At 35.8% G+C, this 13678-nt stretch overlaps 1 protein-coding gene across 3 annotated transcripts in view; it reads left to right on the top strand.

Annotated features, from left to right (window-relative positions):
* CNTN1 (contactin 1) overlaps nucleotides 1-13678 on the top strand; it is a 357489-nt gene that overhangs the window by 285815 nt on the left and 57996 nt on the right. For all 3 annotated transcript variants that reach the window (XM_004765541.3, XM_004765542.3, XM_045072974.1), the window contains one exon: nucleotides 5065-5214. In XM_004765541.3, coding sequence (XP_004765598.1) covers nucleotides 5065-5214 — 150 coding nt within the window. The remainder of the gene's footprint in view (nucleotides 1-5064; nucleotides 5215-13678) is intronic.

Here is a 13678-nt window from a genome sequence, read left to right as displayed (position 1 = left end):
TGTTGTGTGGAAGCCTATAATTACAAATTAACATCTTAGCACATAAGTATTTCTCTGGACTTCAGATTATTTCCTTAGAATAGACATTTTAGAATAATTACTTAGTGTAAACATGCTTAAACCCATGAGCTATACTAAAAAATTACCTTGTGGAAAGGTAGAAAGAGTTTTTAACCCTGCCACTAGTATATTAATATCTCTTCTACCATATCTTTACTTATTATTTAGTATTTCTAAAATTATTTTCCACATTGATAGGTTTAAAAAAATGGGGAAAAACCCCCACTAGGCTCATTGTAGAGTACTTACTTTTTAGAATTCCCTATTTTCTTTTTTTGCCTTTCTATAGCTTCAGTTTTTATTGTTCTTATTTCAAATATGAATTTCTGGGTTTTCATGAGGCTACATTCAAATTTTCCTTAGAGAAAAATCAATGAGTCATATCTTCTGGGATGCCAGAAGAGATCCCAGATTCTTTTGCTGCAGAGAACTTTGCCAAATCTATGGCATCTTGCAAAGTTCTGCCAGAAGACCTGTGGGTTGGGTCTAGAGATGCTAAGGTAACACAGAAGCAGTGAGAAGTCTTTAAATGCCCTTTTCTATTCTCAAACACAGAGCTGCTTTATCAGTTAGAACCTCTGAGTGGGTTCTGGATAATGTTAAGTACTTGGGTTTTGGATTGAGAGGGAAGAAGCTAAAGGTTCTGTATTTTAATTCTAAGGAAATACCAGGATTTACTAGGAAACTTCAAACAATCTAGAACAAGTAGGATTACACTGCCTACAGGTTTTCTTGAAACAATTTCTGTTTTTTTGTTTTTGTTTTTGTTTTTTTTCTTTGTCCTGAGGTCATTCTGGCTATTTCTGAAGCTTTTCAAACAGCTAGTCCCTGTGGTCTGAAGGCAAAATGCCATCAGCATGGTTGCCAGGCAACTAAAGCAGTATGAATTATTGGCCTTAGGATATACATGAGGCTTGCTTCTCTTTTCCTCCAAAGAATAGTCAGAATTGTTTTTTTCTGAGGCTTATGAACTCAAAGTATTTGCAAATAAATCTATGGATTACTGTTTATGGCTGGTTGTTAAAATAAGACCATCTCAAGAGGGTCTTTTGATCTGAGTATTTAAAGTAAGGAGCACATCTCCTGCTCTATATCCCTTTGATTGAGATTTATACTCATCAGTAAAGCCAAGATTGAAATAACGATCAGGTTGAGCCTCAGTATACTGTTTGTTTGTTTGTTTGTTTGTTTGACAGAGAGGAGCCTCTGACAGGCTTTCTACAGTTAAGACTTGATTTTCCATACTGAAATTATCTTTAGAAAAAATGTCCTGACTCCAAACTGATCCACTTAAAACTCAGGAACTTGAGACCCCAGTCCTGATTCCTAGCACTTGCCTCTGTAGTGCAAAGTACACTCCTCTCTGACTCTAGGAATAATAAATGGGTTGCAGAGAACTTGGCTGAAGAGAGAGGACACAAAGTCCCTCTGCTCCAGACTGTTCTCCACTTGGCTTGGGCATGAATCTGCTTCCAAAGCAAAGCTGAACTCTGCTCCCAAATTCTCTGTGTGGGTGGTTTTAGAAAAATAAGATATATCCAGTACTTCCTACCAGGGGGGAAGGCATGGGGTAAAAATCCATTTATAAAGATATTTAGTGCCCAAATAAAGCAGATAAAAAATGTATAATTGAGATAAAATAGTAGCAGTGGAGCAGAAAGGATCAACTCACAAAGTGGGAAAGGGATTAAGTGGGTTGAGACAAGGTGTATTTTCTGACAAGATAATTTATGGGCTGAATATAGGCATGAAAGCCATAGAGTATTGGGTATTTTGTGGTGGGGCAAGGTAAAGGAAGGTGCTCCTTATCTTTCACCAGTAGCCCACATGATTCAGAGATGAAGACTATAAAGTGATTGTGATACACAAGACTGTGCTTCTTGCATTGAGATGTTGTCTACTCTAAATAAGCATAACTTTTGTATTTATGTTTGTTACAAATATGTAATAAGTAGTACTGTTTTCAAAATACTATGCTAGGTATACTAGACCCAAAGAAGTCCAAAACATGTGTAAGAAGTAGAAGAAACATGTGTATGTCCACAGATGAACAAGCAAGTGGGAGGCAGAAGAAATATTTTTCATGTGGGCTGACTATATCGAGAATGGAGCTGGGAAAAAAGTTAACGAGAAAGCAAGCTTTTAAATCCTATTCTCTTTATGTGGTGAAACAAGCCAGATAGAAGAGCCACTTTTGATTCTAGATATATTTTTCTAAAATGAAAATGTTAATCTTTTTTTTTTTTTTTTTTTTTTTTTTGCTAAGTCTGTCCTACTTCTTACATAGGTGGTTTTCTTTAGAGGGTATTATAAATATATACCTAAATATATTTGTTTTGGAAATTTATTTTCTCACAAGTTCTGATGTTAATGTATATTAACAAGAATGATTATAATTGGTTTTGTTCTAAAAAGAGCACTTTCCATGCCTTTAGCAATCCTGATAGAGAATTCTATCCTTAACTTACCAGTTTCAAATTCTTCCCTAACCATTCAGAAGGTACATTCTAGAAGTCCATCTCTCCACATCCACTTCTTGCTTCCCGTTTTGACAGAGTTGTTTGAATCCCCGAGCCAACAGTTTCTCACTGGCATTTACCTAATGTTAGTGACTCCAAGGGTTTTTGCTTATTCTTCCTTTCTTCATCTCAGTCATTAAAATCAAGGGCCTGACAATGTCACTTGCAATCCAAAGCCCACCCCCAAAGGATCCCTTTTGACTTCTCCTTCTTTACCATTCACAATTCCTCCAAATATTTTCTGTGGTCAGTTACGACTTTCTAGTCTTTGAACATACCCCTGATCTTCCATTTGTTTGGGGGTATTTTCATATTGGATCCTTACTTGGACTCCACATCAGTCTATCAGCTGCAGCTTCCACTTGTACATCCATTTGGCTCTTCTTGCTTTGACCCAGCCTACGCTTGCCCATACCTGTTGACTGCCAAGCTACTTGGAAAAGCCTGAGGTAGCCTTGACCATCATGAGAATACCACACCCTTGTCAAGAGAGACCATTCGGAGTGCTTCCAGCCTTTCCATTCTTCAGACATTTAAACGGGGCTGGGATTTTGCAGCATAGGAAAGAAGGGAGAGGTTGGACTGCCTCCTTGAGCCTTCTACCATATGTTTTTACTTAGGCCCCCAACCTCATATCACAAACTCATAAATAGTTCTGTCAGCTTCTGATTTTAAAATACTATATTAGTTTCCTAGGGCTGCTGTAACAAATTGGTTTCTTAATTTAGTCTTTCATAGTTCTGGAGGCCAGAATCCAGAATCAAGATGTTGGCAAGTCTCCACCCTCTCCAAAGGCTCTAGAGAACATTTCATTCCTTACCTCTCCCAGCTTACAGTGGCTCCAGATGTACCTTGGCTTGCAACCACAACACTTCAACTTCTGCCTCTAGGGTCACATTGCAGCCTCAAATACTACATATATTTATTTTCTGTGTTTCTCTTATAAGTACACTTGTCACTGGATTTGGGGCACACCTAGATAATCCAGCATGATTTTAACCCAAGATCCTTAACACAATTCCAGTCTTAAACTTGAAAAGTTATATACAAAAACTGTTTTTCCAATAAGTTACATTTGCAGGTTCTAGTAATGTGGGCATATATAAAACTTTTTGGTAGGCACAATTCAACCCACTACTATAAAAGCTTCTCTTCTCATAAGAGGCTCGAAATTATTCGAAGGTGTCTAGAAGGGAAGAGGGGCCACCCTACCCAGTGTCACAACATCCAGCTGCGTTTTCTCCTTTTCTTTATGAAGAGCGCTTTACAAACCAAAACTTCACTTTCACTCCTACAACTACTTAAAAGAAGTGCCTCGGTATATGAAGTAAGGCAAATTCTGATTTGGTGGGAGGGAAGGGTGGAAGAAATAGGAAATAAAGAGGCAGAATCAAAATATGAGAAGGCAAAACCTAACTTTTAATCAGAAACTCAAAAATATTTGTCAAATGTAGAGAACAAGTTCATAACAAAGTAAGAGAATAGATGGCAAGATTAGTGTCCAGGAGAGTTAAAATTATGGTAGGGTGAGGTAAGGCATGGTCTGAGCCACACAGGAATTTGTCCAAAGACAGGAACTAGACACCGAGATGCTTAGCAATTATTGTGGAGATGGGTACAGCATCTTGAAAAGCTATATATTCATGGTCTGCACTGACAGATAAAAATTCCCTAAATAATAAGGTGATGAGTCATCGGCAAGCCTGAAGGAACAAATTTTCCAAATAAGTGATGTGCAAGTATTTACACGCATATGTATGTGTAGGTTAGTTATTAAAAACACATGTGGAGTTATTTTAAGAGAGCTTAAAATACTGGATAGTTCTGCCTTCCTTGTATGTTTTATCATCTCTCAATGCAATAAGCAATCTTGGATCATATCCTACCTATAATTTATAATCTTTTTATTACTTAGTAGCATGAATTCTGAGAAGTACTTAATAAATCTTAATAAACTATCATAACATGTATTATCATTGCCCCAAACAATTTGGGTAAAAATGTACAAAACCAACTAAAAAAGAGTATAAGCATATAGGTACATTAGTAGTAAATCATTCACTACCCATATACAACATCAGTGGCAGTCCACAAAATTTTTAGCTGCCCCAATTGCACCCTTGCCTCAGGAAATCTTTCTAGATTCTACTTTTAGAATATAGCTTCTTGCTATTCAAGGTGGAGCCCAGGGGTTATCAGCAAAAGCATGACATAGGAGCTTGAAAGAAGTGCAGAATTTCACTCTTCTGACCCTAGGCTTATGAAATAGATGATTCATATGCATATCACTTTTTCTAGTTTATTATTTATTTATGAGCTTTCTGCTTGCTCCCTTGAGTTTAACATTTCATCATTTCTAGTTTGTATTTTTGTTTCAGCTCAAAGGAATAGGTGCCATTTTCTCAGAATAGTAAAATAAAAATGGAAGATTATAAAACCGATGTTGTCCAACTAATATTCTCTTTTTAATATTTATTTTGTTTAGATCCCCCAATCATTGAAGGAAATATGGAGGCAGCAAGAGCAGTGGATTTAATCCCGTGGATGGAGTATGAATTTCGTGTGGTAGCAACCAATACGTTGGGTATAGGAGAGCCCAGTATACCGTCAAACAAAATTAAAACAGATGGTGCCGGTATGTTGAAGAAACTTTTTAAAATTTAAGAGGTTTATAAATGCAGTGACAGCTTAATATACAGTCAAATGTATTTTGAAATAAAAAATGCTCTGAGGTAAGTGATTCATCTAAAAATGTGTATATATATATTTCACACAGGTGTGCGTACTCTGTGTCAAGACAGTCAAAAACAAAAAAAAAAACAAAGGAAATATGAAGTTTGAGAATATTTTTACATAATTAATGTAAGGAGAGTGGTAAATAGAATTCACTACGTATTCCACTAGGGACCCCTACAATGAAGTTGGTATTTAGAATATAAACTCTCGTGTAAATTCTGAATGTTAACCAGGCAGACTCTTAATGAAGCAAGTCCTGTGATCTAGAAGGTTCACAATTTTGCATGTCCCTCAAAGACATTTATAACTGAGTGGCCATGGGATTTGGCCAGGGAAGGTACGGTGAGTAGGGAGTTGAGAGAATGAGATGAGAACTTCTCAGATCTCTGCCACTGGGGGAATCATAGCATATCTAAGAAATAGCTGTAATGTATTCTTTTAATATGAGGTACGACTCTAAACACACTCTTTGATCACAGCTCAGCCATGGGTGGTCTTCCAATTTAGATTCACATTTTTATGCTAAATACCAAGTCCATTTAAATAGTCCTTAGTAGGAGAAGTACTCAGCTCTATTTTCATTTTCCCCTGCATTAACAGGCAAAAATATTGTTCTGATTCTAATAATAGCTCTTTTTTTTTTATTATTCCTTGTCTATAAAAAAGAAAATGTTTTGTAGGCTCTCTGAGTTTGTTTTTATTATGCCTTGCCAAAGTTCGGTGCTTTATTTGGGAGAAAAGATTTTAAAAGAATGACAGACTGCTGTTAAAATTCTACTATGATATCTTAATATCGCTAATCCACATTTCTGGCATCTTCAATTTCTTGCCCTAACATCTGAATAGAATGATGAACTCTAATGTCTTCATTTTTAAAGCCAAGTTATTTACAGGACCGCCATTAATAAGCTCTCTTAAAGTTCCGTGTGGTTTACTACATTATTTACCAGGTACAAATGATGATTCTGTAATAAAGGAAGAAAATAAATGCTGAAGTACTGATCCGCCCTGAGTATTTTCACACATATTTCAGTTAATTCTTATAATAATATTTTAGTGTAGGTAATACGAGTCAGTACTCATTAATGGGCAGTAGACTCAGAGACAGTAAATAGTGTTGAATGAATGTTAACTACTCATGAGACTTAGTTCAAATCCACATCTGTTTGATACTTGTCATATATTGAGCTTTCTCTCATACAGGTGGTATCTCAAGCAGGACTCTATAATGCATCCACCAAATGAACATAACTGTGCTTTTTTCTCTACCTCACAGGAATATCATTAGGAAAAGGAGGTAATATAAGTTGAAGCTTTATAGAACACACATACCAGATAGCAAGGATTCCTGTGTTTGGTTTTTATTATTAGTCCCTAGAGCCACTTAGTTTTTAATAGAAACTTCTGTATGATGGACTGAACACAGTTGCCCTTTCTTGAAAGACAAAAATAGAAGGGAACATGGGCATGATATGACTGGTGGTTTTAACTACAAAATTTCATGCTGAGAGATTTGCACTTGATTTGATTTAACAAGTATTCATTTTCAAAATAAAATTGTAAAAATAAAATTAATGATTAAGTCTATGCCTAAGTAAACTTATGTCAGTTAAAAAATCATAACATTCTTACAGGCCTTTTAAATATATTTTTTAAAAGATTTTATTCATTTATTCATGAGAGACAGAGAGAATGAGAGGCAAAGGAAGAAGCAGGCTTCCCACAGAGCAGGAAACTCCATGTGGGACTCGATCCCAGGACCCTGGGATCACGACCTGAGCAGAAGGCAGACGCTTAACAGACTGAGTCACCCAGGTACCCTATAGGCCTTTTTAAAAACCTCATTGAGTTTGATTAGCTTTCCATGATCTCTGAACTAACACGATATAGAACTAAGACTTCATCTGAACACATTTTTTGAAGTACAGAAGTCTTCATAGGGGAGGGAAAATGCTCACTCTGGCATTGGTGGTAGATGTAGACCTTCTCCGCTCCTCCTCAGGAATTCGGATACAAACAATATCTTAATTTTTTAATCTCAGAAAGTGACTGATTTGGGATATATAGTTTGATCATCTGAAAAGAATTATTTCAAGATAATTTCAAGATCTTTTTTTCTTGTTTAAATCTCAAAGTAGAAATGATTAAATACGCTTTTAGGAATAACAAAAAAACTGTCTAAGAGAAAGATTTCAGTCTGATTTTTGAATCTCAGTCTATGAATATAATTTATATTTAATATCATATTTAGAATATCAGGATCCTTTTGATATAATTATCACCAAAAGTTTGCCTGTAACTCTGAAGACTTTTCAACCTCAGGGTCTTCTTACCCTTAGAAATGCTGGGAAAAACTTGCTTTAGGTATCAAACCTAAAATTTTGGAAGGATTGTTCAACTAAAAAATTTTTGACATCACCTTTTGTAAGCATTGCCTTTTATGTTGTATTTACTCAAATGACATTTTGTAAATGAATTAATTCTCTAGCAAGCTTAGAAAATAACTTCCTTTGAAAGCCTTTAGAGCCAAAACAAACAAAGAGAGGTCTCTTTGTTTACTACCAAGTAGTAACAGTCTTGGTCCCAATGCCACCAGGTACGGCCCTCTAGTGATATGAGAGGATTCAGTCCTTTCCATTGTGAAAAAATAACCCCTACAACCTCGAACACATTCATTAATCTTTCATAAGAAAAACTGTAGGGTCTTGTATTAATCAACTTTTATGGTTATCAGTCTTTTAGCACTTGCTGTGTATTTTCAAACAGGGTGCTAAGCTTTCTATTTGCGTTGCTCCACTTAATTTCCCCAGTAACTTCATGAAACTGGTATTATTATTCCTGATTTTACAGACAAGGAAGTTAATGTTACAACCTAGCTAATGTGAAGCAGAACTGGGTTCACATCTAGGACTTTCTAATTCTGAAAGCTCTGCTCCTAAGCCACTTCTTAAAAGGACAGTGTACAGTACTAAAGTTGAGAACTCTTTCAGTAAAATTTTGGTACCTTTGATTAGAGACAGATTATTTAACCTCTCTGAGCCTTGGTTTTCTCATTTCTAAATGGAAATCATTTATTCTATGATTATTTTTTATGATTTAAAAACACGTAAGGAAAGCAGTTAGTTCTATCTTGTGCATATTTCCTGAATAAAATTTATTTATCACGCTAGTAATTCTCATTTTAAACTTTAGTATGCTTGTAAGAAAATATTGTCTACTCTGCAATTGATCACTTGGCAATATATTTCCATTTTTTATAAGCCTAGAGAATCATAATTTCATGTAATTTCTCATCACCTTAGAGGGAGAATTTTATATATTTAATATAATAAAATTCAATGGAAATTCTTCAAATGCTGTTTTTCTTTTCATCCTGCTTTTTAAAAATTTGATATGCATAAAATTGGACATTTACATTGTTCATTCTTACAAAAGAATAAAAATACTTTTTAAAATAGGGGGGATGTTTGTCTTGTCATGTACCATTATAACAACTCTGTAAGAGATGCCAGCATATGTTATGTGGAATAAAGGCTGGTTCCCGTTTGATGGAAAGGTTACCCCTGCACCTCATTATGCTGACTGAAAGACACAACATTATCTAATGCAGCACATGCCCTTATCTGTCCAATTACTTAATGTTAAGTTTGCATTGCACAGTCGCCCATATTCTTTGGATTCAGACAAGTGCATTATAAAATGGATGGTCCCAAATGAAGAATTAGAAGATGTGTTTGCGATTCATTGGAGCCCATTTAATTTCGACTGTAAGAAAGAGATAACAAAAGCATCCTTCAAAGTAATGTGTCATTCTAAGACATACCCCCATAGCTAATGGATCTGCAGGTGCAGTGGGTGAGTTGATATCCTAAAACGGTGCATTTGGGTTTGTTTTGACAGCTTTGGCATTCACTGATGCCAGATTAACCTAAGAAGGAAAAGAGAAAAAAAAAATAATACAAGAATCAGCACTTTCATCCTTTGTATAGAGCTTTAATTTCATGACTAATGAAGCTACTCTGCTCTTTTATTTAGTTTTATTTTTAATTTTTAGCTGTATTTGATAAAGTGAGAAATGGTGCTAAGAACATATTTTGTAGCTAGCAAGGTACTGTTAAATTTAGTTGCTATCATCAGTAATAAAAGAATAAATCTTTTTTTAAAAGTAGCAAAATGTATAGATTTTTTTAGCCATGAGGAGGCCTGTGTTAAAGCTATAGCTTCTGTACTTGTAAGCAGTGTGACCTGGCTAGCTCAGTAACTTCTTTGGGATTCATTTGCCTTTCCTGTCAAAAGAGGATAACTCAGGGCGCCTGGGTGGCTCAGTGGATTAACCTTTTGCCTTCAGCTCAGGTCATGATCTCAGGGCCCTGGGATCAAGTCCCTGATAGGGCTCTCTGCCAAGCAGGGAGCCTAGTTCCCCCTGCCTCTCTGCCTGCCCGTGATCTCTCTCTGTCAAATTAATAAATAAAATCTTAAAAAAAAAAAAAAAGAAGATAATGCTACTTCTCTGTATACATATTTCTCAGTGCTGATCCGAGTATCCAGTTAGGTACGGTATGTAAAAATTATTTCTGTGTTCTAGATGAATCTTTTATTAAGCACAGCTCCTTCATTCATTCAGCAAACTGTCACACACAAAAAAATGTGGATACCTAACACATTGGATTAAAACTGGTTGTACATATATACTTGTTACTATAGTAAAGAAAATGCATTTTCAGGCTAGAATCAGATTCTATTTAGGTTGTTATCATTAGTGCTACAAAAGTATTTGTAGAAGAAAAAGGAAGGAACAAGAACCATAACACTAGTTCTGGCAGTTGCAAGTTGATAGAGGAAGACAAGAAAAAAAAGCAGCAATCAAAGCCACGGTGATATCTGCACACTACGATTCAGAAGAACCCATTATCGATTGTAATTTGTTTTGTTTGAAAGCAAAGTTCACATGTGCATTAGATGCTTTTGTTCTTAATACACAGATAGAAACTAGGAAGTTTTAATTCTTTTGCTTAACTTAAATAGTGTATATTTGGTTTGAGTTCTTCATAACAATCTTGCTGTGCATTCTGATGACTTCAGTTTGTAGCATTCTTTTCTGCCCATCCAGCATTTTCTCCAATGACTTATTTTTAGATTATCATTCTGTTGAGTAGTTAACAAATTTACTCTGTACCACCTGTGTAAAATTCCTGTTTAAGATCAAAGCCTAGATTAATAAACAGCCTGTAATTTCAGCTTGATAAGACCCTAAAACATTAATATTTTTTATGAACTATCTCAGACCCCGTATTGTTTTTACTGACTATGGAAAGGACATCAGTTTAACAGGATAGATGCATTAGGAATGTTAGCAGTCTGCTCCACCAGCAGAACAGGAGATCGATCATAAGAGTTACAAGTAACTACTCTCGTTTGAATATCCAAATATTGTACAATTCATTTGATTTTGTTAACAGCTAATCAGAAAGAATATATATTTAGAAGTAGAATAAAAGCAGAGGTAAAATGTTAATCTGTACTTTAATGCCTTTGGTGTTCTAGATTCTAGAGCATTACATTTATAACCATTTGAATCTCTTCCTAAAAAACTTAGTTTTAAATCACAATGAGATTTTGATGCAAATTAAAGTGGAAAGTTACACTCATGGTAACATTATTTCTGTAAAAATGGCTCTACAAGTTAAGCAGTAATTAAGAAGAGCTAAGTAGTCAAGAGTCTATTTTGAGTCAGGGGCCTGTCTTCCTATACTCCTTGATTTTCACAGTTTAGGATTAGTTGTAAACCAGTTTTTATACTGTTAAATAAAACACCAAAGCTCAAATAGGTACTTACATGCAAATTATCTAAGCTTACAAAATCTAAAAGTAAAATTGGCAACATTAGTTTGTTTTTAATAAACTGAAAGATAATTATGACATCAGCTTAATTTTCTTTTTAAATAATTTTTAGTCCTGTGATTGAAACACAGAAGCACTCTTTTTTGGGGGGGGGGCAGGGGATCGATTTTATTTGGGCTTCTCACAGTGGTTATAGCCACTCTGTCTTCAGAACAATCACAGCACAGGAAATGCGTCACTGAGACTGCCCAGAAATCTTATTGCTTAAAATACACATATTCACAACAACTGACAAATGGTGATGTGCCTCACACAGGAATGTGTTAGCATTTGCAAATCTTCCAACTGTAGCACCAAACCCTCAGCCAGATCAACCCCTTCCTTCTCGGTCAGGTCACCGGGAAAACCAGATTCAGTCTGATCTCTCTGACCCCTATCCAGTCCTCCCGCTCTCTCTTTCCATCTCTCTCCTGGCAGGGGACAGACTGTGTGACCGCTGGAAATGAACCTGGCTCCAGCGGCTGCGTTCACTTGTTCTCATGCCTGGAGGGCAGGACGCTGCAGTGACCCCAACAGTTAGCACGCAGACCCGCACCCCATTCCACCCCGGGGAGGGGGGAAGAAACTTGAGAGGGCCAGGATTCATCCATGTGATCAGTTAACTGAAGCAGAATTCATTTTGGTAAAACAGAAGCACTCTTCTAAACCTCTTCAAGGAATCACTTAGACTGAACTCTTGGCAGAAGGAAAAATGTAAAAACTCACTTTTCTTAACCTTTCACAGTAAAAGAATATTTTGTTTATTCATGATTAATTCAATAATTTTCTATTTTTTCCTAAATAGTTTATTAAAATCTTTTAAATGATTTATAGTTAAAAGAAAGCTTTGTTTGTTCACTCTTAAATTACTTTGGATCCAAAAGTTGAATAAGCTGCCTTGTGCTTAGAGTGATTTACTTCCCTGAAAGGAATCATGATTTGCACAAGTATTCCTGTTCACACAAGGTTGAAGGCAGAAGAAGGGTACCTAGGTGTTCATATTCTTGTCAGATAGGTATGTTATATTTCAACACCTCCTGTGAAAAAATGTCCCATAGCTGCTAAAGCTACAACTGAACATTGAAAGCTAAATGGAGGACATTAAGTCAATAATCAACCCAAGATACAAAACATTCTATTAGAAGGTACAGTACCTTTATTACTGTCTTTTATTTTAGTACCATGAGTTCAGTGAGTAATCTTTGAAAAGCAAGTCAATCTCGACTTACTTATTGAAGCATGTTAAAAGAGCTTAAAATAAACCTTATGAAATGGAAAAAAATTCAATCTAACATAAGCATATTCCATTTTGAGCTCTATTCTAAACAAAGAGGCTAATATTGATTATAATAAAAAGAATCACAGTGAAATGTTTTGGCAAATAGTACTTGACCTGATGAAAGCAATATTTGATTCAACAAATTACAGTATAATAAATTATTCTAAGGTTATTTTTGAAATTATTTGCCTGTGACCACAATACTTGTACTTAGAGTTAAACATACAAAATTTGATTTATTCATTGATTTTAAAACAGCAAGTTCTTTGTTTCTTGTTTCTTGTAGCATGTAGAGTTTTAACTTCAGAATATGAATTATGGGGCTTAAAGGGTTTCCAAGAGTTATTTTAATATCCCGCCTTCAATATGTATTTTATCTAAAGTGCTACAATTATCTTTTAACACTTCTGTGCACTCAGTTTTTATTTCTAATACTTATGTGGTGACAGTTGAATAGTAGAATAAAATCTCTAATATACTAATTCCTAACCAGAAATGGAAATCATCATATGGTCTATAGACATAAAGAAAGTCATACATGTTGTTTGTTTTTGTGCAATTACTGTGCATTATTCAACAAGGAATTTACACGGTTAACATAGGGGAAGTTGTGAAGTATTTATCTTTGAATCACAATTATTTGTTGGGATCTGCAGCTTAGTAAACGGATGCATTGCTTTGAGCCCTCTGAGGAAGGTGTGACTATTTCCCACCAGGAAAGATCTGGGGACTCAAGGAATAACTCATCTTTCATATGTTCTTTAAAATGTTGACAGATCTGGGAATGGTACCTCCGACTGAACCACAGCAGTTCTATGTAAAAACAGACTGTCCATGTAGCCGAGCAGCTGATCTCTAAGTGCCTCCAGTGCATGACAGACTAGGCTTTGTGTACCTGTTCAACTCCAGTTACATGCAAATGCAGGAAGACATACCATACAATAAGATTCAGGATGCAGGAGCCACTGGGTGGCTCAGTGGGTTGAGCCTCTGCCTTTGGCTCAGGTCATGACCCCAGGGTCTTGGGATTGAGCCCTGCTTTAGGCTCTCTGCTCAGTGGGGAACCTGCATCCCCCCCCACCCACTGCCTCTCTGCCTGATTATGATCCCTCTCTCTCTGTCAAATAAATAAATAAAATAAAAATAAATAAATTGTATGATAGAGCGACTATCCTAAAGGACTTTCAGGGAGAGAGAATAACTG

The sequence above is a fragment of the Mustela putorius genome, unplaced genomic scaffold (genome assembly GCF_011764305.1).
Source record: "Mustela putorius furo isolate JIRA1106 unplaced genomic scaffold, ASM1176430v1.1 tig00537227_pilon_pilon_pilon, whole genome shotgun sequence".
Taxonomy (NCBI): domain Eukaryota; kingdom Metazoa; phylum Chordata; class Mammalia; order Carnivora; family Mustelidae; genus Mustela; species Mustela putorius.
Note: the sequence above shows the minus strand (reverse complement) of the source record. Positions and strands in the feature narration are given on the sequence as shown.